Raw genomic sequence first — 26,774 nt, forward strand, 5'->3', positions numbered from 1 at the left:
AACATGGCAAAACCCCGTCTGTACAAAAAATACAAAAATTAGCTGGGCATGGTGGCAGGCTCCTGTAGTCCCAGCTACTTGGGAGGCTGAGACATGAACCCAGGAGATGGAGGTTGCAGTGAGCCAAGATCGTGTCACTGCACTCCAGCCTGGGTGATAGAGAGCAAGACTCTGTCTCAAAAAAAAAAAAAAAGAAGATATGAAGATACAGAAAAGGCAGAGGAGGAAAATAAAACCCCCATCATCCCATGACCTGACCTGGAGGTAGCTCGGGCCTACATTTAGGTTTTTATGAGGCCATCCTTGCAGATGTCTGGGTGGTTCTGTCTACTGGTTTAGGGGCACAGGCTCTGGAACGCAGAGCTACCTGGGTTCAGGTTCTAGCCTTTTCACTTAGTGGGATGATCCTGGACAAGTCGCTTAACCCCTGTTTGAGCCTCAGTCCTTCTTTCCTAACAGGAGGATAGTTGTGTCTCTTTCTTGGCACTGCATGAGAGCTGTTTTAACCCAGGTGGAGCCTTGTCATAGTGCTGGCAATGGCACTCCTACCCATTTATGCTAGCTTCATTAATATTCTACTTGTATGTGGCACTTTTTAAACAAAAATGGTACTTTCTGTGTATATCTTGTAAATGTTTTGTGTTTTTGTTTTGTTTTGTTTTGTTTTTGAGGCAGAGTCTCGCTCTGTCGCCCAGGCTGGAGTGCAGTGGCACCAAACTGGCCCACTGCAATCTCCACCTCCCGGGTTCAAGCGATTCTCGTGCCTTGGCTTCCCAAGTTGCTGGGATTACAGGCACCCGCCACCATACCCGGCTAATTTTTGTATTTTTAGTAGAGACAGGGTTTCACCATACTGGCCAGGCTGGTCTCAAACTCCTGACCTCAAGTGATCTGCCCACCTCCCAGAGTGCTGGGATCCCTCCCAAAGTGCTGGGATTACATGCGTGAGCCACGGTGCCCGGCATAAATGTTTTCAATCAACATAAAAGCATAAACACTTGACATGTCAATAAATATATTTTTATAACATTGATGGTTTTACTTCTGTAAAAAGAGCTCACTTTATACCAGTTCTTCCTCATCTTTTTAAAAGGTTTTCTGCCACAACTGAGAATCATTCCAAAGAAAGCTATGGAACCTCTCCCTAGAAATATGCACGTATGCACACACACACATCAAATCCACAAAGCCTAGGGGATATGGGCTGATTTGTGTACTCTTAAAAATTCATACTGAAATCCTAACCCCTACTACCTCACAATGTAACTGTATTTCAAGATAGGGACTTCAAAGAGGTAATTAGGCTCAAATGAGATCATTAGGGTGGGCCCTAATGCCATTTGACTGATGACCTTATAAGAAGAGAAAATCTGGACACAGACACGTAGAGGGAAAATGATGTGAAGACAGGAGAAAGACGGCCACCTACAAGCCCAGGAGGGAGGCCTGGAACAGCTCTTTCCCTCCTGGTTCTCAGAAGAAACTAGCTCTGCCAACACCTTGATCTCAGACTTCCAGCCTCCAGAATTGCATGAAAATAAATGTATTGTTTAAGCTACCCAGTCTGGGATACTTTGTCAAAGCAGCCCTAGCAAATTATCACATTAGGTTAAGACAACACTGGCCCTAATCTCATGTAATATATATAGCAGTGTTTAATGTATAACCTTTTCTATTCTGAAGTAACAAAACAACATTTAAAAAGTAACAGGATTACAAACTAACCTACTTTCTAACTGTGGAAACTGACGCTCCAAACTTTTCATAATGCTGCAGTAGTAACATGAAAAAACAGGTAAGTTCAGAAAAACAGATGAGGTGTGGGATTTCAGCCTTCTTCATCTCTGTTCATAGATGCATTACTCTTAAAAGTATATTGACACTACTCACGAATAAAAAGGAATGAACTCCTGTTATATGCAACAACATGCAATTGCAAAAGCGTTATGCTAAATGAAAGAAGCCACACTCAAAAAGGCTGCGTATCACGATTCCATTTATACTGCATTATGAAAAAGCAAAACTGTAAGGACAGAAATGAGATCAGTAACTGTCAGGTGCTAAGCAGAGAGAAGGCTGACTATAAAGAGGCGAAAGAGAACTTTCCGGGGTGATAGAAATATTCTACATCTTAATTGAATGTGGGTTATAAGATTGTATATGTTCTTCATAATTCATAGGACTGTGCACTTAAAGCAGGAAATTTTACTGTATGTAAATTTAGCTCAATAAATATTGACACATTTGCTTTATTAGGCATTAACAAGAATAGAGATGTAAAATTATTGACTAGGTACAAAAACTGCCTAATAGCAAATTCAGAATAACTTTATATTTGCTTTCAGGTAAAATTAAAATACACAAACTATATACAAATACCATTCAACACCTACATAGACAATCTATCAGCATCATAAAAATTTTCTATTACAGATATTAAAATGTGGCCTTAAAAAATCACTACTGTAAGTACAGCAGTGATTACAGTACTTGAGAAAGCTCTTTAAGAATGGATGTCAAAGTTGAAGAAATTCTTTTTCCTTTGCCCTAGCAATGTCACTTCCTGGTATCTCCCCTTAAGAAACTCTCCCACGAGTACAGAGACTGTCCCAGAATCAACCTACCTGTTCGCCATTAGAAGAATGGCTGTAAATACACTCTGGTTTTATTCATACAGCAAAATAACATACAGCAGTAAAATATGAAAATGAAGTAGGATAAATTATAAAAATACCACATTAGAAAACTGTAATTACAAGGCTGGGCATGGTGTTCCAACACTTTGGGAAGCCGAGGCAGGCAGATCACTTGAGGTCAGGAGTTGAAGACCAGCCTGGCCAACAGGGTGAAACGCCATCTCTACTAAAAATGCAAAATTCGCTGGGCATGGTGGTGCACACCTGTAGTCCCCGTTACTTGGGAGGCTGAGGCAGGAGAATCACTTGAACCTGAAAGGTGGAAGATGCAGTGGGCCGAGATTGCACCATTGCACTGCAGCCTGGGTGACAGAGTGAGACTGTCTCAAAAAAGAAAAGAAAGAAAAGAAAAGAAAAGAAAAATTGTATTTACAAGAGATGCCATGTATGCAGAATTGTAACCCAAGAATACATATATTTAATTAAATACATGTAATACAATAAATTGTTTATGGATTCATCCAGTGCGTGAAAACACGCAAAGGAATGATACACAGCTTCAGGTTATGGAGGCCTCTGAGGAAGCAGGAAGAGAGAAAGGCATCTAGATAGCTGTTTATGGGACCATTTATTTCTTAAAATCAAGTGACAGAAATTTGATGCAAACATGGCAAAATGTCAACATTCATTAAATCTAGGAGGCAGATATATGGGTATCATAGTTTTAAAATTGTTTTCCATGTTTGAAGCACTGAATAATTCAATTTGTCTGCTTACTATTTAATCACAGAGCCACTTGGTTAATGATTACGGTTTTCTCCAGGCACCAAACATTTGCCCCTCTTTGTGAAACAGTTGCTGTTTCTGATGGGCCATTTCATTACCTTATAATTTTGGAATCTGATGTCACTGCATTTACTTCTACATTAACTTCAACCTTAAATTAACAACCACAGCAATCATAAACTTAGGAAAATTAAAATCCACTGAGAAGTTAATAAGCTTGCTGCCCTAGAAAAATATCCAGGCTCATTTTAGGCTGTTGTATAAATAAACTAAGAAGCAATTATTTTAAAGAATTATTCACTAACAGTTCGCTGAATGAGTTACTAACAAGTAACTGTGATTTCTGAAATATCCAAAGTATCAGGAAACATTAACATAATCTTTGTATTCAGATTTGGTATTCTTTGTTTTTCAATAGTACATATATATTATTCTTTTTTTTTTTTTTTTTTTTTTTTTTTTTTTTTTTTTTTTTGAGACAGAGTCTCGCTCTGTTGCCCAGGCTGGAGTACAATGGTGTGACCTCAGCTCACTGCAACCTCCGCCTCCCGGGTTCAAACGATTCTCCCTAACTCAGCATCTCAAGTAGCTGAGATTACAGGTGCCCACCATCACCAGCTAATGTTTTGTATTTTTAGTAGAGATGAGGTTTCACCGTGTTGGCCAGGCTGGTCTCGAACTCCTGACCTCAGGCAATCCGCCCGGCTGGGCCTCCCAATATGCTGGGATTACAGGCATGAACCACCGTGCCTGGCCCAGTATATGTATTATTCTTATTTATCTATCTGTTACCATTCTAATTACCCCAAACATGCAACAAATTATTTAAAAAATGAGGGTTGGGAAGGATCAACATTTAATTTAAAGAAAGCCACAAGAATGCAAGACTATTTCATCCATTTCCTATTTGGCCAAAAAAACAAAAGTTAAAAAAAAAAAAAAAGTCTGTTGGAATGGTAAGCTCACTTTGCAAAACTGTCCTTAAACAGCAACAAGTCTCAAGACCTCTCATTTTAAGTCTTTCTTTAAAAATAAGAGCTTCATTTGAGCCCTGAGTACTTCAAAAACTTTCTTGGTATTAGATCATTTTAAACCGCCAGAGTGTGAGTCAAACTTCTCAATAGTTGAATTTAATGTGCTCCCACCTACCCAAACAATAAAAGCATTTCTAGGTGGTAGAAACAGATGCTGATTTTGCATAAGTAAGTGTCCCTACTGCTCCCCAGGTAGGGCATAAATGAGCCACCTGAATGAAAGAGACTCACTTTAATTTTGGTGCCCACATGCCTAACAGACACCAATTCTGTGAATGCCTCTAAATTGCCCAGCACATGAGGTAAGCTTTGGCTGGCTTTATGCAACAAATAGTACTTGATAATTTGCTTAAGTCAGGAGGCTTCTACAAGCATGGTGCCTTTCCCAAATGAAAGCACATGTAAATAGCATATTCATTCCACTCTTAATATGCTCTTGAATCAGGTTATAAAATGTTAAGTGTTAGTTTCTGGGCACAGCCCAGTTTTAACCTCCTTCTGTGTCAGATGCAGAGATACAAGGCAGGTGGACCGTTCAATAATTAACACAAGTGCATCTAGTGATATTTAGGAAGGCACAGGAGTAACATGCAAGTAAGAATTAAGCCAAATAAGGAAACAGATCGTTACCTACAAATCAGAAATCTTGTTATATTCGCTATCCTAACATAAGTGACAAACCAACTTAAATTTCCCAGTACAAATCCCAGCACAAGGATATTAAATATGTTTATTAAATAGGAGGAATGTGCAGGCTTGAAAGCGGTCTGGGGCTAACAAAGCAGAAGCAGTAGTCCTGTGACCTGCAGAACACAAAGTTAGGCTGGGTTCCTGCTCTTCCATCTCCCGAGCTGCGAGCTGCGATGGTGTGTCACAAATTACCTAAGGTGGCAACAGTGGTTTGGGAAGCAACAGTACACATTCTTTGTACTATAACAGTTTTTGCAAACTGTAGAAGGGCAGGATTTTATAACATTAAGTCGAACTTGATGAGAGGTAACACTTAGTTCAAAAGAGAATTAAAAGCAAAATTTTAAAACACACACGCACAAAACTTTGCTATCTTTTCCTCTCAGCCTTTTGGTCTTTCCTTACTGTAAATAATACTGGAGTTATGCCTGTTTTTGTGTGTGTGGGGGGTTTTTTTTTTTTTTGAGACGGAGTCTGGCTCTGTTGCCCAGGCTGGAGTGCAGTGGCACGATCTTGGCTCACTGCAACCTCCGCCTCCCAGGTTCGAGCAATTCTGTCTCAGCCTTCCGAGTAGCTGGGATTACAGGTGCCCGCCACCATGCCCAGCTAATTTTTTTGTATTTTTAGTAGAGACAGGGTTTCACCATGTTGGTCAGGCTGGTCTGGAACTCCTGACCTCAAGCGATCCACCTGCCTCGGCCTCCCAAAGTGCTGCGATTACAGGCATAAGCCACTGAGCCTGGCCTCAAAATGTTCATTTCAAATCCGTGGGGGGAGAGGTTGGGAAGGGAAGAGGAAGAGGACTATCAATCCAGAATAAGTGTGGCAGAATTACAACCTTCTGTGTTCGACAGATTTAAAACTCATGGAAAAAGTAGACATTTATAAAAACAAAACTTGATACATATGAACAGTGGTATATTTTTAAAGACAGGTAACAATGCAAAAAATTGCCCTGGGATAACTGTATAGACATCTGAAAAGGAATTGAATAATTCTAACTCATTCAAAGATTCAAATATACAAAAATAAAAATCATAAAATATATTAGGAGAACACGGGCATGTGGGCTTTTAAAAAATCTTAAAGTACCAAGGCCATTCTAAGAATGATACAAACCTATAAACCAGAAAATGTGTAGATTTCTTCATGGCAAAACATGGTTAGTATTTATTCAGCGCTTGCTATCCACTAGCTCTATGCTCAGCACACACAAAACATATAATTCAGGGCAACAGGCAGAATTCTAAGATGATTCCCACGATGGTACCCTCCCACAGGCAAGACTTTTGAACATGATGGAATTTCACTCCTATGGCTACATTATGTTATATGGAAAAATAAAGGAATTTTGCAGACATAATTAAGGCCCCTAATCAGTTGATTTTAATTAATCAAAAGGGAGAGTGCCTAGGTGGGCCTAAACTAATCAGGTGAACTCCTTAAAAGAGGATCTAGAAGTAAAAGACAAAATGCAACAAAGATGCTATCCATTGGCCTTGAAGAAACAAACTGTCGTGCTATGGAACATGCTCTGTGGCAGAAAACAGTGAACAGCCTCTGGCAGCTGAGGGCCTCAGGTCTAGAGTTGCAAGAAACCTAATCTTGTAAATATCCAGTGAGCTTGGGAAAGGATCCCAAGCTTAAGAAGAGATTGCAGTCCTGGTTGACACCTTGATTTCAGGCTGATGACACACTTGGCAGATGATGCAGTTAAGCTGCACCTGGACTCCAGGCCTATGGAAACTCTGAGATAATTAAATGGGTGTTGTTTTTTGAAGTTGCTTAGTTTATGGTACTTTGTTACACAACAGTTAAAAAAAAATAGAGTCAGGAATGACAAGCTGGGAAAAATGTACTTGCAAAGCAATTAATTTAATTAGTAGAAAACCAATACAAATCTATGTAAAAGACCAACAGCCAATAGATAAATGGCAAGAACATACATATAAACAGCTCATAAACACAGACAAATGTCTTTTTAGTCTATGAAAATATGATCTACTGTACTATAGTTACATAAAATGCAATCATTGGGAGAAGCTGGGTGAGGGGTACATGGGACATCTCTGTACTATTTTGTGCAAATTTCTGTAGATCTGTAATTATTTCAAAATAAAAATTTTAAAAATATGACCAACCTCATCCATACCAGGAAAGATATACATTGAAATGGGCTAGGAGTTTTCACCGATCAGATTGGCAAGGATCAAAACAGTTGAAAACACGCTGTGTCCGAAGCGATGTGGGTAAAGGCATGTTCACACACTAATGATAGTTACACAAAGTTTACCAGTGTTGTTCAGTGCTGCATCCTTAGCTCCCAGTGTTCAACACAGAGTAGGTGCAGTGTTCAGCGTGGTAATATCATAATTTAAAATGCACATGCCCTTTGGCTGAGCAATTAGATGCTTGTGAATTTAGCCTGCTAACATATTCCTCACATGTGCAAAAATAAGTAATGACCAAAGACTGGAAGCAATATACCTGTCCTTTAATAAGAAAATGGTTAAATAAATGATGGTATAGCCATACATGGGGATCCTGTGCAGCAATTAAAACACGGCAAATTATTCTGAATTGATATGGATCAAGAGTAGAATAAGCTTTCCAGCTTCTCAAGTCCCACAGTACAATTTCACAACATACACACATTCACTCATTCAGTCAATGTTTACAAAGCTCCAACTATGTCCAATGCTCCATGCCTAGAAAAAAGAACACAACTATCTCCATGAGAGAGGTTGGGGCAGGTACCCACAGGCACAGAGGGAGGCATGAGAGTCCACAAAGAAAGGAGACCGGAGTTCAAGAACCAAGAGTGGGTGAAAAGCAAAGGTCAGATGAGAGACTCTGGGTGTCTAAGAAGCTGGGCTTCTGTCCTATTGAAGAATTTGAAGCAAAACATTGACAAGACACTACGCAAAATATACACTCAATGTAAAAATAAAAGAGTGATCTAGCTGGAGAAGGTCATAATCTGGGGACCATCTCTGATGTCACTAGAGGTGTCTTAAGGTATCTCAACTTGAGCACTTAAGCTGAGTCACGTGGGACATGCTCTTTCCCCCATGCCTGAATATGTGCTCATATTAAAAACATGAGGACAGCATGAGGTCCTCTTGCACCATGCCATCTTATGGGGTGGATTCAAAGGAGACATCTGCCACCTCTTCCTCCTCTGGAGAAATATCTATAAGCACCCCTCTCAAGCATCTTCACATGCATCCCTCGACCATATCCTTTCACCCATTCTGCATTCAACATGTAGGATGGAATGGAAGCAGCACACTCTTCCTTGCATTTCTTCCATCTTCCTTCCTGTCTCCCATGCTTTCTAGTGGGGCTTTCAGGCACTTTGCCTGATGCCAATACATAGAGTCTGAACAGCTCTTACTGAATGGGCTTCATATTGTCAGATAAATTAAATCTATGCCAACCAGTGATTCAGCTGCAAATAGAGGCCACCTGTTCCAATTAGTGAGATTAAAATAGTACCCTGCTGACTATCTGAAGCCAAGTTCAGGCTTTCTGGATGATCACAACATCTTGACAAAGACAGAGAAAAGGGACTTTTGGCCCCAACACAGAATTGAACACACTGGAGTAAATATATTTAGGTGCTGAAGCACAGCTTTCACTAAAGGCATTCTTTATTTTTGGACAAGTGCTTATACTGAAATTTCTGTGGAAGGCTGCAGCTCAAGACACCATTTAATTTCCTTCCATTACAACAAGCCTACATACACATCTTAATTAGGTTCAACTTTACTTTAGAAAAACATGTAGCTCAAATTTCTTCTCCACCCACTATCTGTCCTTGCCTGAAATTCCCAAAGAATTCATATTTTCTGGATGTTCCACTCTTCGGCCTATCGTCATCCATTACCTCAGTTTCTCCCAGGTCATGGTCGTCAGAAGACTAAAGAGGAAATAATACAGACAGAAGCAAGCTCAGCTCATTTCCAAGCTCCTTCAAGTATTTCCACCTAGATGAGACTGCCTTCGACTTATCAGATTGGGCTTCTGTTCATCCCAGTAACAATCATTTATATTGAATTAAATCAGTTGATGAGGCCGAGTATGGTGGCTCACTCCTATAATCCCAGCACTTTGGGAGGGTGAGGCAGGTGGATCACTTGAGGCCGGGAGTTTGAGACCATCTCGGCCAAAATGGCGAAACCCCATCTCTACCAAAAATACAAAAAAATTAGCTGGCGTGGTGGTGGGCACCTGTAGTTCCAGCTACTGGGGAGGCTGAGGCAGGAGAATTGCTTGAACCTGGGAGGCGGAGGCTGCAGTGAGCCAAGACTGCACCACTATACTCCAGCCTGGGCAACAGAACGAGACTCTATCTCATAAATAAATAAGTAAATAAATAAATTGATGAGTACCTCATTTGGTATACAAGGATTTAAGATAGATTACAGGAAACACATATATGTAAACACACACACACACACACACACATTGAAACCAGGCCAGAAAAAAATATAAATTAGAAAAGGAAGCCAAAATCAAGAGGTAAGAAAAAAAAAAGAAGAAGAAAAGAAAAAGAAGCAGGCTATAAAAATCTCACTCGGTTCAGCTGAAATTTGGATCTGGGTTCCTGTTGGCCAAAATAAAAAAGGAAAACACTCACTAACTCAAATTTTCACAACCCATGAGTGGGAAAAATGTTTCTAAGCATCTTCTAGACCATGGGCCTAAAGATAAATATTTCATGAAGGAACGAAAGGAGATGATACATTAAGACCAGGGTTTTCCTAGATGATTCTGAATTATTTTAGGTGACATAAGACAAAAGCATTAAATAACATAGAATCACAGTGAGCGAGTTATTTCCTTTTCAATCCTCAATCCAATTCAGTTGATTCAGTCCAGGAAAAGTCTTTGGTGCTAAAAACTTTCTAACATTGCTCCAACACTTGCTAACTAGTTTTATTAAGACAGGGTCTCGCCATCACCCAGGTTGGAGTGCACTGACGCAATCAAGGCTCACTGCAGCCTCACCCCTCCCACCTCACCCCTCCCAGGGCTCAGGTGATCCTCCCACCTCAGCCTCCTGAGTAGCTGAGAGCATATGTATGCATCACCAAGTCCAGCTAATTTTTGTATCTTTTGTAGAGATGGGGTTTGGCCATGTTGCTCAGGCTGGTCTCAAACTCCTGGGCTTAAGCAATCCACCCACCTTGGCTTCCCACAGTGCTGGGAATACAGGCGTGAGCCACCACACCCAGTGCTAATCTACTTCTTAATCTGCTGCTGGGAAGCCTCAAACTCAGAAGATATATAGCTAGAATAATGACACTGATACTTTGAAAATAAATGTAAGTTTTAAGGAGATAACTGATTTAGAAATATCAAGCAAATAACAGTGCAGGTGGTATGAGGCTGTGTGTCGTAGATGTGGGAATGACTGAACTTTGGGAAACTGCGGTAGACCACGAATGACTCAAACTCAGAACAACAAATGTTGTAATGGGTTTCCCAACACCGCTTCTAATGGCTGCTCACAAAGCCGCTAAGTGAAAGAGCTGACGTTCAAGTTTCACTCCAGAGTCCATTTCCTGATGCTTCAATCTGTTGCTCAAATCCAGAGGTAAGCTTAAGAGAGGGATGTTGGGGGCAACGAGGAAAAGATAGATATAAGAAGTAAACCATTGGGGCCAGGTGCAGTGGCTCATGCCTGTAATCCCAGCACTTTGGGAGGCCAAGGCAGGCAGATCACCTGAGGTCAGGAGTTCAAGACCAGCCTGGTCAACATGGTGAAACCCTGTCTCTACTAAAAATACAAAAATTAGCTGGGCATGATGGTATGTGCCTGTAATCCCAGCTACTCAGGAGGCTGAGGCAGGAGAATTGCTTGAACCTGGGAGGCAGAGGTTGCAGTCAGCCAAGATGGCACCGCTGCACTCCAGCCTGGGCAACAGACCCAGACCCTGTCTCAAAAAAAAAAGAAAAGAAAAGAAGTAAACCACTGGGTGCCTGGGTAGGGTGGGGGATTGAGGGAGCAGCTCAGGCATCTGGTTTGCTGACTGGCTGTATGGGAAAAGTATAATATTAACCAGGAATAGAAGGGCGGTTCAAAGAATGAATCTGATATACAGACTTTGAGGTGCCTGTGGAACAAGAGGTAGGTGGAAATGTCTCATAGGATACAGTAAAAGCCACATTTTACTCCCCGGCTGGGCTCTCAAATCGGCGTGTAAGGCAGAAGTCACACGGGCTTTTTCTAGGGGGACACTTCACTGGGCATTGCACCAGACATGCTGTCTCTCCATGGGCCATCGGACTCAAGTCCTGTCTTTCCCCTAGTGTTGGAGCAGATAATTGTTTCTTTGGTCAAGGACTAGGTGAAGTTTTAGGCTTGGGTTTAGGGGTTGTGTTATATTGTATGCAAATTTTATATATTGAAAACACACGGTGCTAGAAGAGACTCTTAAGGCGAGACTCACAGAACGGAGAGCTTTGGAGACCAGGGCAGACTTGGGTTGAATTCTAAGTCAAACGCACAGATGATGAGCTCCATGGCTTATGCATCTGGCATAATTTTTTCCCCAAATCCCACCCCAACAAGTGGAAGGTCAGGACATGGATGAACTCTTCATTTTGCAAAACTTTATACTGAAAAAATGAAGACACTAAGAGGAACCACAAAAAATATATATATTTTTATATATATGTTAGCAACAATACAGTGCAAAGTAGTTTGATACATGAATTGTCACCCCTCTTTTCCCCAGTGCCCCCCAAAAACCTGTAAATAAATTCAGAAGAATGGCCTAACATCGTGTCATTCAAATTCACTTTTTTAACCTAGAAAAGTCACAAAAACTTAAATTTGTTCATACCTACTGAAAATAATTTTAAATTCTCATTCCACCCCTATAACTTAGCAATTAATTTGATATTTAAAAATTATGTAAAGCAATCCTTTTTAAAGACAGAAGATGGTATAATGGTTAGTCCCAATCAGTCTGTATTAATTACATTTTACTGGTTACAGTCTGGCTGGTGTCATTTTCTGCTTCTGCAAATGGAATGGTCTGGAGTTAATAATGTCTAAATTCCCTTCCAGTTCTACCATGGTAAAACCTTGAGTCTAACTTTCCAACCCTCTGCCTTCGTACCTTTAATTCAGTCAAGCCAGGGTTCCACAGGGAGTTCTGGTGTGGACACCGGGCTATGTTTTCTAGTTGCTTTAAACTGCCCTTTGTAATGTTTTTAGTTGGCACAGTCTCCTCGAATGCCTTTAAGACCTGAGGAAGATACAGGTTTACAATCAGCCATTTAAAATGTGGCTTCCTCACGGACCGGCACTAAATGGGATGCATTTCAGGAAGCAATCCTTGAAAAGATCTGGTCTCTGGAGAGAACTCAAAGTGTTGGAAATCACACCCACGGTCTCTGCTCAATTGCAGCTCCTGCAATGGCCAGACAGCTACACCACTGTTACATACTGTTATTATTCTTCCTCTCCCATCTGAACATTAACCGAGCATTTAGCAGGTGCTGGCACTCAACAGTGCTTTACATGTACTACACCGTTTAATTCTCACAACAGTCCTCCAAGGGAAGTATTGTGACAACCCTTGTAAAAACCTAACTTTGGTACCATGCGGCAGGGTACACTATAGAAAGTCAACCGGGCCGGGCGCAGTGCCTCATGCCTGTAATCCCAGCACTTTGGGAGGCCGAGGCAGGCGGATCACGAGGTCAGGAGATCGAGACCATCCTGGCCAACATAGTGAAACCCCGTGTCTACTAAAATGCAAAAAAATCAGCTGGGAGTGGTGGCGTGCACCTGTAGTCCCAGCTACTCGGGAGGCTGAGACAGGGGAATCACTTGAACCTGAGCAGCGGAGGTTGCAGTGAGCCGAGATTGCACCACTGCACTCCAGCCTGGTGAAAGAGCAAGACTCTGTCTAAAAAAAAAAGAAAGTCAACTGAGGCAGATAACTCCAAGACTGGCACTCTTAACCACTCCAGTGCACTCCCCCAAAGTGTGATGTTCTGCAGGGGACACAAGAAGGCATGGTTTAATATTACAAGAGCCTTCACAGAAAGATCACCAGGTAGGTGACTGATGACATGGCTCAAAAGAAGGTGTGAACCCACAGGCCAGTCATGAGGATCTACTGAGGAGACACGTTTGCAGGCATGTCTTGAACTCAATGTTCACAAGGAAGCACCACCTTCACCTTGCTATTCAACAGTCCATCCTCAGGAGACCAAACATCAGGCGAAAACACAGTTCTTTAATGATCTTAAATCATGAGCTTATTTGACAGCCTTTAAGACTTCAAACTACTAGCAAAATTCTCATATCCTAGGCATTAAAGTTCATGAACTATCATTCTGTATCATTCATTCACATGTTTACTGGGAATATATGACTACATGCAAAAGACTGGCAATGTGCATGTCATAAGAATTAGAGCACACAATTAGGGTAAGTGCCCAGCAGATGCTGCACACATCCTTCCCCAGGCACCCAACTAGTTTAGAAAGACTAGGCTGCTCTCCAGTGTTCGCCATGGAGGCAGACAGGGAAGTGGTAAAGAATCAAGCTCTGGAGTTGAGACATACACAGGTTCAAACCCTAGCTCTACCATAGTTTCCTAATAGCCACAAGATCTTAGAGAAACTATTAATCTGTCTGGGCCTCAGCCTCCCCATCTGTAAAATGGAAAAGTGGGATATTGTGGAAGATCAAGGAGATCATGTATCTGAAGTGTTTCATGTTGCCTGGTGTACAGTAAGCACTCAGTACACATTAACTATTATTGTGACTGCATTCTTCCTTTCACCTATGTTCTTTTTACCTCCTTACAGAGGAATAATCCACAAATATACTATGGTTTCTTTCAGGCAGCACCCCTCCCAAGTCAACGGAAGCAGTTGGCCTATGCACAAATCATATATCCTGATGTTCTCTTTCGAAGGAATGAAAAGTCCTCATTCTGATTCACAGTACAGTGATTCATGGTTCTCTTCCTTTTCTCTTGTCACCCTCCTCCCCTCCACTGAAAACATGAAAACACAATTAAGAAACCACAGGGCTGAAAGCTGCAGACTCTTCTAAGTCAAGCTGCGGGCATTTTCCAAGTAGGACTAGGTTGATTTCTGACCTTAACAGCAGCCCTGGAAATTCAGGCAGAGGGTCTGAAGCAAAACACACCCTGAGATCCAACTTGGTAGCAGCTGTCTTGGTGCTCTCTACAGCGGATGTGACAGGCGGGTGAGCTGGTGGTGGCTGGCAATTCCTTCTCCTCTAAAGGGAAAGCCTGCAACAAAGTACAGCTCGAAAAACACACACCGCATCACTTTGCTCATCCTAAATGTAAGAAAAACCTGGCTTGAGACACTCACCATTATTCATTCTCTTTAAGAAGCTCTTTAGAATAAAACAAATCACTGGTGAAAACGATATCTGTGTACTACTCAACTTACCACTTCATTGGGTCAGTGTCCTCCAGGACAGAGGTCAGTTTCCACTCCCCCTATTTCCTGCCCAGGGAGTAAGCATGTGATCATCAACTTACTACATCACTGCCCAACCAGTTCCACTGTGAGAAGGGCTACAGCATCCTCTTCTTCACTGCCTTTGGTCATTACTCATCATGTAATTGTAGATGGATTTCCAAACCACAGAACACTTGAAGATATACTACAGGTGGCACTCACGCTTGACACAAGTTTTACTTCAGATGTTAGAGATTTCTGCATGTGTTATCATCATGTTCTCCTGTACAAGACAGGGGTATTGTCTGGAACCACAAGAATAAATGAGATACACCCACCAGATATTAAGTTTCCACAGAGACCAGACTGTTTCATTTACCATTGTATTCCTGATGCCTAGATCAGCAGCCAGCACACAGAAGGTGCTCAGTAAGTATTTTTTGAATAAACGAAGCATCTTGCTCTCAAAGTGCCAATGTCTATAGTTTATAAATACATGTAAGCATTAAACATATAAACAGTCAATGTCATGAGAAACATGACGCAAGGAGGCACAAAATGCTAGCAATGCTAGAAAAGTTTATACTTTTCACAAAATTAGCAGCCTTTCCATTTCTAAGCTCACAAATCCCTCTTTCATATAGTACAGGTCCCCTATTCAAAATGCTTGGAACTAGAAGTGTTTCAGATTTCAGATTTTGGAATTTGTTTTGTTTAGTTTTGTTTTGGAGATGGAGTCTCCCTCTGTTGCCCAGGCTGGAGTGCAATGGCACAATCCTGGCTCACTGCAACCTCTGCCTCCCAGGTTCAAGCGATTCTCCTGCCTCAGCCTCCCTAGTAGCTGGGATTACAGGCACCCGCCACCATGCCCAGCTAATTTTTTTGTATTTTTAGTAGAGACCGGATTTTACCATGTTGGCCAAGCTGGTCTCAAACTCCTGAACTCAAGTGATCTACCCACCTGGCCTCCCAAAGTGTTAGAATTACAGGCATGAGCCACCATGCCCGGCCTAGGAATCTTTGTGTTATACTTACTGGTTGAGCATTCCAAATAGAAATATCTGAAATCAGAAATGCTCCTGTAAGCATTTCCTTTGAGCGTCATGTTGACGCTCAAAAAGTTTTGGATTTTGGCTTTTGGATTGAGATGCTCGGCCTATAGTAAAAGTGGTTACCATCTATTGATTTCTTATTGTGCACCTGGCATGGAGTTAAACATTTTATAGACATTACTGAATTTATTCCTCAAAACACCCCTATTATGTAAAAGTAGGAACTAAGGCTTAGAGTGATTACAGGATCCAAGATTGCACTGGTAGCAAACAGCACTGGTACAAGATCTGTATTCTGGGGACTATCCTAATGCAAATGGTTCTGTCGGGAAAATAATATGGTCCTTGCACGCAGGATGGAACAGAAGTTGGTGAAGGTCATAAGTGACTAAGGTGGGGGATGATTGGGAGATATGGAAGAAACCAATTCCAGAGAAATGTCAGAGAAAGGTGCGGTGGTATTGCTAATAGGTTAGAGAGATGGGGGAGGGCAGGCACTCAAGATGACTAGCAGTTCTGATTAGTAGTGGCACCAACAAAACAGAAAAAAATTATTAACCTGACATATAGACAAATTCAGCTTTTTCACCCAATGAGAGAACATAAATTAAAAAAAAAATTTTTTTAATAGCTAATATTTGAAAGCACACACCTTTTTTTTTTTTTTTTTTGAGACGAAGTCTCACTCTTGTGCCCCAGGCTGGAGTGCAATGGCACGATCTCAGCTGTCTGCAATCTCCGCCTCCCGGGTTCAAGCGATTCTCCTGCCTCAGCCTCCCGAGTAGCTGGGATTACAGGCACCTGCCACCACGCCTGGTTAATTTTTGTATTTTTAGTAGAGACAGGGTTTCAACATGTTGGCCAGGTTGGTCTTGAACTCCTGACCTCAGGTGATCCACCTGCCTCGGCCTCCCAAAGTCCTGGGATTATAGGCGTGAGCCACCGTGCCTGGCTTTTTTAAAAAAAAAAAAAAAATACTTTCTTATTTAAGACACACAATCACTCCCAGAAGAGTGGAGTATTACCTCTTTTACAGATGGGAAACTGGAGGCTCAGAAAGGCTATTTAGGACCTTGCCCCAGTGGTCACCCAGTTAAGAAGCTCGAAGAGCCAGAATACAACCCACGTAGGTCCAGAGCCCCAGCTGTCCACCACTATACCCAAGTGGCTGGAGAGGGCATTTTAGAACATTTAAAATGAAAACCAACTAAAAGAAAACCTAATTCACACATCATTAATAAAAGCCAGTTACTGTATAGAAAGCAGACAGCCTGTATTCTTAAAAAGATGATAGGCTTTAACTATCTAGGGCATGAAAAAAAAGTAGGAGTCTAATTATGGATGCTCTTTCTTTTAAAGTAGAGAGATATGTGCATCAAGTTAACAAGCACCATTTCTGAGTTTTACAAAGATGAAGTTTTAAAATGTGAATGATCCTGACTTGTCAGCTTAGCAACAATCACAGAATTCATTACTTACATTTTCACTAAGGGGGGAGGGGTTATCTAGGTCAGTCCACCTAGATGTAAAAATAGATTTCTGCAATGTTGAAAGAGTACACTGCCTCATTATTATTCCAGTCTCAAAGGCTGAAATAAGCCCAGCAAGACAAACCATGTAGTTTCCCTGTTATCTCAACAGGTATTGATTTTGAATTTAAAAAATGACCATTCAGTAACTAAGAACTTCATCTCATGGAGTCTTTGCCCACTTCTAGGCAGAAACTCCATATCCCTGAAAGATTAATCAACTCTTCCCATGACCCCCCAGTTCTCATTAGCATTTTTAGGGGAGCTAATTCACCAAATGAGTTCATAAAAGGGTTCTTTTTAAATCCTATACTAGTTTCCTCCCAAGGAGATGGTGACATCAAGAAATTAGCACTTGATGTCTTCCTCTCGCATCACATACGTTCTGGGTGTTAGGAAAACGTATCTTTACAGCTGCATCCAAGTGAGTTCCACAATACAGGAGCTACGATCATTTAAATGGATGAATACTTTCTGCACAGTAAAATTGTTGCTTTCCCTTCATTACAACAGACTTATTGTAGCCTCAGGACAGACGTGAAATTACATCAACCCTGCTTGAGAAAAGTTATTATTATGAGTTTACAAAAATTTCACTAGTTCTACCTATTCCTCGCTGTCTCAACAATAAAAAACCTAAAAGCAGATAGTTGAGAAGTTTAAACTGGGACCTCAAGAAGTCCAGCATCACTGTAGTAGAATTTGTGATTACGGTCTGCTAAAGTTCTAGCCCTTCTCTGCTTTCCTCTCTTCACTAGATCTGACTGGCCCAATGTGCTAATTTACGATAATCCGCACATATAATGTCTAACTCAGTTTTAATACACAGCTTATTTAAAAATCGGGTATCTCCATGCTAACAATACAAGGCAGCAGGTACAATAACACTGTCAGTAGAATTGTTTTATTTATTTATTTATTTATTTATTTATTTATTTAAAGACAGATTCTCGCTCTGTGCCCAGGCTGACGGGATCTCGGTTCACTGCAACCTCCGCCTCCCGGGTTCAAGCAATTCTCTGCCTCGCCCTCCCGAGTAGCTGGGATTACAGGCGCCCACCACCACGCCCGGCTAATTTTTGTATTTTTAGTAGAGACAGGGTTTCACCATCTTGGCCAGGCTGGTCTTGAACTCCTGACCTGGTGATCCACCTATCTCGGCCTCCCAAAGTGGTGGGATTACAGGCATAAGCCACCGCCCCTGGCCCGTCAGCAGAATTTTAAAGAAAATCAAGAAATCTCCTTCACATAAGGTTTTGACCTTTTAATAGAAAAGACTGGCGTAGACAGGCAACAGTGGCAGATGCGGCAGAAATACTCTGCAGTTACCTTACACAATTGCTTTACCACATTCCACCTAAGCAGTTGAGGCACAAACTTTATCACCACCATTTTACAGGTTATGAAGAGTGAGTTTTGTAAAGTTGCATGAGTTTTGCCAAACCACTTAAATGAGTTGACAATGAGCCATCCATCCCGCTAAGATTACTAATCTTGTTTACACAACGAAGATCACAGTTGTGACAAGAAAAAACAAGCTTTCACATTTCAAGTCTGCAATATTAACTTTACAGAATCCTCTCAATTACAAATGCATTCGAAGATGATCTCCTTTTCTTCATAGTTCTGTTAACTAGTACTACAGCTATCCAAGAAGAAATGTCTACCTGTGGGTAAGCACATTTCTTCAATGTTTATTCCAAATGGAGTTTCTGGTTATTTTCACAGCAAACTGTTACGAAACTTTTAAAGAAAGTGCAAAAATAAGAGAATTGTAAGGTTGAGATGAGTGCATGAGGTATTATTCCACCAAATATATTCAATCTGTAAAAACTCAAATCATTCTTCCAAAATGATTAACAGATGCTAAAGGAAAAAGGGAAAGCGGGCAAATAAACCAGAAACTCATTGCTTCACTTCTGGGGCAATCGATTACTACTTCAAATTATGAGTGAAGACCAAAATCCTGCACAAAGGGCCGCGACACAACCCCGTCACTATTGCTACTATGTCCATCCAGTTGGTCTCTCGATCTCGGAGGTGGCAGGCCAGAATCTGAGCCCGGCTCTCCCTCCGTGAACTTTACACAGAGGCTGACACCCAAATCCCCAGTTCTCGGACAAGCGAGTAAGTAGTTGGCGGAGCAAAGAACAACTCCAGGTGCCTCCTGCCAGAACAGATGCCAGCGTGGAGGTGCTTTGTTAAATGGCACTTCAATCAGCCGTGGGGAGAACGGGTTACAGAGCCTCACATCCAGCCTCGACGATTCAACAGCCCGGGAGGGCAAAGGTATTCACCGGGGAGGGCGAAGGCTTCCTCTCCCAGGACAGACCCGCGCTTGGGCTGCGGCCTCCGTCTTTATTTTGAAGCCCTACAGGGCTCGTCTCTGCAGCAGGCTCAGAATGAGCTATTTTCGCCCACAGCCAAAATCAGCAACAGCAAATTACACTGCAAACAATGGCGAGGGCGCCTGCTCGGCTCGGCTCGAAACTCCGGAGAGGCAGCGCAAAGATTCTGACTTTTCACTTGGGCAGAGCCCGTCCGCCGCCTCCCCGCGCTCCGGCTGCGCACCGCGCTCGGGTTCCGGCCACACGCCCCGAGGACAGGGAGACAGGGCGGCCGCCGGGACGTTCGGCGGGGAGGGCACCGTCACACCCAGGGCGAGACCCCGGAGACCTGGAGACGCGGGGCCGCGGGTGGCGGGATTCCCTCGCGGAGCGGCGGGCGCTCCCTGGCGGGGAGGACAGCAGAGCGCGGGCCGTCGGGGAACCGGGCGTCCCGCATAGCGCGCGGGGACCTGGGCGCCGTGAGGGGCAGGCGGACCTGGGATCCCAGAACCGCAGCCTGGGCTCCGACGCCCCCGACGCCCACCCTTTTAGCTCGGAGGATCGGGGAGGCACGGACCTCCGGCGGCAACGGAGGGCGGCGGCGAAACGCCGGGGGCGCGTGGGTTAGCACTGAGCCGCCGCCCCAGCCCGCCTCGCCCCCGGGCCCGCGCGCACCCGCCGCCCCCCAGCTCGCGGCGCTCACCCGGCTCTTGCAGCGGTGGTGCCGGCCGGGGTCCGAGTAGGTCCGGTCCACGGTGAGCGCCGTGTCGCTGCCCGGCATCTCCGCGCTCCGGCCGCGAACTTTCCCGTCTTCTGGGGCTGCCGCGCCGCGAGCCACCGGCCGTGCTCGGGCTCACCCCGGGAGCCGCGGGCGAGGGGGCGGCGCGGCTGCTGCAGCTGTTGCCTCTGGTGCCAACACCCGCGCTGCCGCCCTGCGCCGCCGCCGCCGCCGCGGGGTGGGAGAGGCGGGGCAGGAGGCGAGAGTCTCCTCCCCCTTCCCTTCTCCCCGCCTCTCCCGCGCCCCGCAGCCGCCGGGACCCCCCACCCACCCCTGACCCGGGAGGCAATGTCTTCGCCTCCCTCCCTGGCTGAAACTTGATTCCACCCCCTCCCACACAGCCCTCTTTCTCCCCAAAAGATGAGCGACATCCACAGTACACTATCTGTTGACTTATTTTGTATATAAAAGGTGGCTGTTACTGCAAGAAGTTGACACTTGCCTTAAATGCCTCTTTTTATGTTATTCTCCATTCAACAGGCACTTACTGGGCAGCTGCCATGTACCAGACGCTGGACTAGAGACCAGAGATTTAAAGTAAAAAAATGAAATAAAATAAAAGACTCCCCCAGACCATGATTGCCCTGAGCATAGAGCATACTTCCACTTAAACTAAGATCCTACTGTGTTGTGTATTTTAATTTTGCATATCTGGCTCACCTTTATGTTTCTTTTTTTTTTTTTGAGACTGAGTCTCGCTCTGTCACCCAGGCTGGAGTGCAGTGGCGCAATCTCGGTTCACTGCAAGCTCCGCCTCCCAGGTTCACGCCATTCTCCTGCCTCAGCCTCCCAAGTAGCTGGGACTACAGGCGCCTGCCACCACACCCAGCTAAATTTTTTTGTATTTTTAGTAGAGACGGGGTTTCACCGTGTTAGCCAGGATGGTCTCGATCTCCTGACCTCGTGATCCACCTGCCCTAGCCTCCCAAAGTGCTGGGATTACAGGCGTGAGCAACTGTGCCCAGCTTACCTTTATGTTTTAAGCTACTTGGAAGTCAGGATATCTTTTCATTTTAGTATTCCCCATTCCCAGTCATCAGTCCCTGCCCACAAGGAATTTGGAGTCTAGAAGAGGAAGGACCATTGGTGAACAATTTAAATATCAGTAACCCCAAACAAAATTCAAAACACCTGTTCTGGCTCTGTAGGGTGTACAGTGGGAGACTGGGCTGAAATATTTAAAGTTCAGCTGTTCCAGAGAGGACCTGGAGCCCAGTGTGACCAGCCCAGGGGGAGGGAAGGATTTCCCTCATAGGGTTCAAAGGGGACGGTAGAGCAGGCTGAAGAAAACTTTGGAGCCCCTAAAATCAGAGGTACATTTGGGAAAACCTCAAGTCATCAGTTTTGGGGAGTGTCCTCAGGAACAGGAAGACATGATGGAAAAAAAGGCAGAGACCATGCAGATCTTCGTTCAAGGGTAAGAAGTTCAGCCTTATTCTGTGGGAACTGGGCAGCTGCTGGAAATTCTTGAACAGGGAAATGATAGCATGGGAATGGAAGTTTAAGGAGAAGGTATATCTGACATCAGGGTGAAGCAGCGATTAAAGATGTGCAAAACACACTGGCTTCTTAGAAGGCCACTGTAAAGACAGAATAGCCTAATTATCCTTCAGAAGGAGACTAAGTAAATAAATGATGGTACATCATCCAATAGAATATTAGGTAACTGGAATAGAAATGAGGCAGCCCTCTATGAATAGCTTTGGAAGCAAATCTAACATACATGGTTCAGTGGAAAAAAAGCAATGTGCAGGATAATATATATGGCATTCCACCATTTATGTAAAAACAATATATGTTATGTGCTTCTACATGCACGACATATATCTGGGAGGATAAATAAGAAACTAGGGAAACAGACAAGAAATTGATGCCAAGAGAGGGGAACCAGGTAGCTAGAAGGCAGAGATGGAGAGAGATCTAATTTTCACTGTGTATACTTTTGAAACTTGAATGTTTATACTGTGGGCATATATTAACTATTCAGAAAGTAAAATTTTTTAAAAAATGTTTTTTAGAGATAGGGTATCTGTTGCCCAGGCTGGGGTGCAGTGGCACAATCATAGCTCACTGCAGCCTCAAATTCTTGGTCTCAAGGGATCCTCCCACTTCAGTTTCCCAAGTAGCTAGAACTACAGGTGTGTGCCACCATTTCTGGCTAATTTTAAAAATATATTTTTTGTAGAGAAAGGGTTAAAACTAACTTAAGAAGAAATTGAAAGTCCCATGTAGTCCTTAAGCCATTCAAAAAATTAAATCAACACTTTTAAAAATACCCATCTACCACTACCCCAACACACAACTATACCAGACCCAGAGAGTTTTTCAGGTAAGTTCTTTGAAAGAAGAGAAATACCAAACGCTGGGGTGTGTGTGTGTGTGTGTGTGTGTGTGTGTGTGTGTGTGTGTGTTGGAGGGAGATTTTAGCTAGGGTGGCTAGAGAAGTCCTCCATGATAAGGTGACCTTGAGCAGAGACTTGGGAAATGAGGAAGCCAGAAGTATAGACATTGAAAATTTCCAGCAGACAAACAGAAAGTCAAGGGCCCTGAACATTTCGGGAGTGTTCAAGGCAGAGCAAGGAGGCCAGTGTTCACTGGAAAGAGATGAGGTCAGAGACATTTCAGAGGGCCAGATCATATATGGACTTTCATTCTATTTTAAGAACTTTAATTTTAGGCAGGGCGTGGTGGCTCACGCCTGTAATCCCAGCACTTCAGGAGGCTGAGGTGGGCCGATCACCTGAGGTCAGCAGTTCAAGATCAGCCTGACCAACATGGAGAAAATGTGTTTCTACCAAAAATACAAAATTAGCCGGACATGGTGGCGCATGCCTGTAATCCCAGCTACTCAGGAGTCTGAGACAGGAGAATCGCTTGAACTCAGGAGGCAAAGGTTGTAGTGAGCCAAGATCACGCCATTGCACTCCAGCCTGGGCAACAAAAGCAAAACTCTGACTCAAAAAAAAAAAAAAAAAGAAAAAAGAAAAAAAAGAACTTTAATTTTGGGGAATATGGGAAGATTTGGAAATTTTTGAGCAAAGGAGTGGCATGATCTACCTTTTCACTTGGATAAAAATAAAATTGATCTCTACCTCACAGCATAAACAAAAACCAATACCAGATAAAGGAAAAATAAAGAAAAAAAATTAGCTGGACATGGTGGCTTGCACCTGTAATCCCAGCTGTTCAGGAGGCTGAAGCAAGAGGTTCACTTGAGGCCAGGAATTCAGCCTGGGCAACAGAGCAAGACCTGTCCCTAAAAAAATTAAAAATTTAAAAAAAAAAAAAAAGATTAAAGACTTAAAGTGGAAAAAACACAACTTAAAATTGTCAGAAGAAAATGAAAGAATATCATTATCATCTCAAGTAAAAGAAAAACAGGACACAAAAAGCATAAACCACAAAGGTTTGACATTAAAAAAATTAAACTTCTGCTTATGAAAATAAACAATAAAGTAAAAAAATAAGCCACAGACCAAACTCCAGCTAAAAAAAAATCAATATGGACAAATTTCACAAACAATACTGAGAAACAAAAAAAGCAAGCCACAAAAAATTACTTGCAGTAAGATTCATGTAGGCTGTGTGGTAGCTCATGTCTATAATCCCAGCACTTTAGGAGGCTGAGGTGGGAGGATCACTTGAGCCCAGGAGTTCGAGACCAGCCTGGGCAATATAGTGAGACCTTGTCTCCACCAAAAAAAAAAAAAAAAAAAAAAAAAAAAGGTTCATGTAAAGTTTTTGTTTGGTTGGGTTTTTTGTTTGTTTGTTTTTGGTTTTGAGACAGAGTTTCACTCTGTCGCCCAGGCTGGAGTGCAGTGGCACGATCACAGCTCACTACAACCTCTGGCTCCCAAGTTAAAGTGATTCTCATGCCTCGGCCTCCTGAGTATCTGGATTGCAGGTGTGCACCACCATGCCCGGCTAATTTTTGTGTTTTTAGTAGACATGGGGTTTCACCATGTTGGCCAGGCTGGTCTTGAACTCCTTGCCTCAAGTGATCCACCCGCCTCACCCTCCCAAAGTGCTGGATTGCAGGCGTGAGCCACCACGCCCAGCCTTCCTGTAAAGTTTAAGAAAAGCAAGAGGATAATAAACACAAATTTCAGGACAGTATCTCTGGTGGGGAGATGAAGAAGGCTTCAATAGAAGAGGGGTACACAATTATAAATATATAATGCTCTTTAACAAATGACTGTTGGTATACTGGATGTACATTCATTCATACATACACACAATAGTGAAGAATAATTTAAAATTTTAAAGGTAACAGAGACTCAAAGGAACAGATATGGTGATATCCTTAATTCCGGAATTCAAATCACCAGTTAGGGGTACCTTCTCAAATAAATAAACATAATAGCACTTTACGTGTGAATAAACTCAGAGAGACCCTGACAAACCAGGGTTGGGCTTTGCTTGGGGGTACCAACAGGCATCTACTTTCCATTTCTATTACTGTCTTGATGTTTCTTAGAATTCCATCCTGGAATGCTGACCCTCAATGAGAAGGATAAATTAAAACTTCATTAGGCTCATTTAAATTTCAATTAACAAAGGATGTTCTTTTTTAGATCATTTAAATTTATTTCATAAGCTAGTTGCCCAAAAGCTGCTCTGCTGGGCACTCATACAAAATTATTTTTTAAAAATATACAAATTAAATAGCAGAAGAGCAAGCTCCCCAGAACAGAAAGAAAACAAGCAGTGCTGATCACCATCTGGGTCTCCTTTTGGGAGGCAGAACCCAAGGGGAAAATAGACCACATCCCCTCCTTTGGATGCAATGCCAATGCCTAGGGTTTTGTCAGCCCTGGAGAGAGAGAGAGAGGGAGAGCGCAGGTGCAAATTCCTCCTGTCAATGTAAGAATTCTGTGCTTTTGATACCTCCAAGCTCCAAGAGCCTCTCTCTGCAGAAAGTATGGAAAATACCACACTGTTACAATAACAAATGCAGTCAGAACAATAAGAAATACAAAGGTTCATACCTAAGGTGTGAAATAAGAATTTACTTGCAAACTATAAGGAAGGAGCACAACAAGACAGCAGATGCTAAAAGCACCAAAGAAGAGACCAGGTCATTTGAGCTGTAATAGTTTAAAGTTTGGAGTGAAAGGCCTATGGAAAGAGGTAGGATTACACTTGACTTTTGTAGTGCGTGTTTGTTGTTTCAGCCTGCCCAGGATCCCACCCCTTATTCTGAAGACAGTACCTAGGTTTTCTATTGGGACCTACCCTACTCCTACTTTTAATCCAAATGGCTTAGATAAGGTGGACCATTCCCATCCTTGGATCCAGAGAGTGGCATGTCATCCAGCCTTGGCCAGTCAGAGTCACTGTGGCTTGTGCAGGGATGGGCACATGAGCTAATCAGAGCAGATGAGAGTCATCCCCAGACTTTTGCCAGAACTGCTGGGAAAGCCTATGCCCTTCCAGTGGGCATTGCTAAGCTGGTACAATGCAAGCCTGATGCTGTAGTGGACATCCTTCCACCATGTAAAGACAGCCTCCCTGGGAAAGCAGAGCCATGAAACGGAGAAAGACTTCTTACTAAATCCTTAGAGCACTAGATCCAGCATTTTCCATCTGCTATCGCTGCATGACAAACCACCTTAAAATGCTTTGGCTTGGCCAGGTGCAGTGGCTCACGCCTGTAATCCCAGCACTTTGTGAGGCAGAGGTGAGTGGATCACCTGAGGTCAGGAGTTCGAGACCAGCCTGACCAACACGGTGAAACCCCATCTCTACTAAAAATACAAAAATTAGCTGGGAGTGGTAGTGGGCACCTGTAATCCCAGCTACTCAGGAGGCTGAGGCAGGAGAATTGCTTGAACCCGGGAGGCGGAGGTTGTAGTGAGCTAAGATCACGCCACTGTACTCTAGCCTGGATGACAGAGCGAGACTCCATCTCAAAAAAAAAAAAAAAAAAAAGGTGTTGGCTTACAACAATAACTACCTCTCATTAGCTCATGATTCTGCAATCTGGGCAGGCCTCCAAGGGAGGTGAGGTGGCTTTTCTCTGTTCCATGTGGCACTGGGGGGGGGGGGTAGGGTGTCCAAGATGGCTTCATTCATATGAGTGACATTATTTTTTATATATATATATATATATATATATATATACACATTGGTTTTCACCCATGGTTCCTGGCTCATAATTACCAATGCCCCTGTAATAGTCTCTTGTCATGATTTTGGGGCACTTTAGATCCCAGAAGCCAGCCTCAGAAGCCTTATCCTACCCTTGTTCCACCTGCTCTTTTCTCTCCTGAAGGAAGGAATCTTCCCCTGCCTTTCTGTCATGCAGCTGGCCATGAAGAAATTCTCTGACCTACCTTGTCTGACTGTAGGACATAAGGTTCATTTTAGAAGGGGTCCTGCTCCATACCCTGGAGGAAAGAATGCTGCACAGAGAAGCCAAGAAGAATCTGAACAGACAGGCCTTGCTGGGTCTCGCCACTCAGTCTCTTAGTA

The 26,774-nt window shown here is 43.1% G+C and overlaps 1 protein-coding gene across 4 annotated transcripts in view; it reads right to left on the bottom strand.

Annotated features, from left to right (window-relative positions):
- TMCC3 (transmembrane and coiled-coil domain family 3) overlaps positions 1 to 26,774 on the bottom strand; it is a 308,739-nt gene that overhangs the window by 62,921 nt on the left and 219,044 nt on the right. The window contains exon 1 of one of the 4 annotated variants that reach the window (XM_034934246.3): positions 20,226 to 20,484. The exons of 2 other annotated variants lie outside the window; for them this stretch is intronic. In XM_034934246.3, coding sequence (XP_034790137.1) covers positions 20,226 to 20,303 — 78 coding nt within the window. In that variant the 5' untranslated portion in view covers positions 20,304 to 20,484. Of the gene's footprint in view, positions 1 to 20,225; positions 20,485 to 26,774 lie in introns of those variants that run through there. One more of the 4 variants, XM_034934245.3, reaches the window with a different exon arrangement.

This window comes from Pan paniscus, chromosome 10 (genome assembly GCF_029289425.2).
Source record: "Pan paniscus chromosome 10, NHGRI_mPanPan1-v2.0_pri, whole genome shotgun sequence".
NCBI lineage: Eukaryota > Metazoa > Chordata > Mammalia > Primates > Hominidae > Pan > Pan paniscus.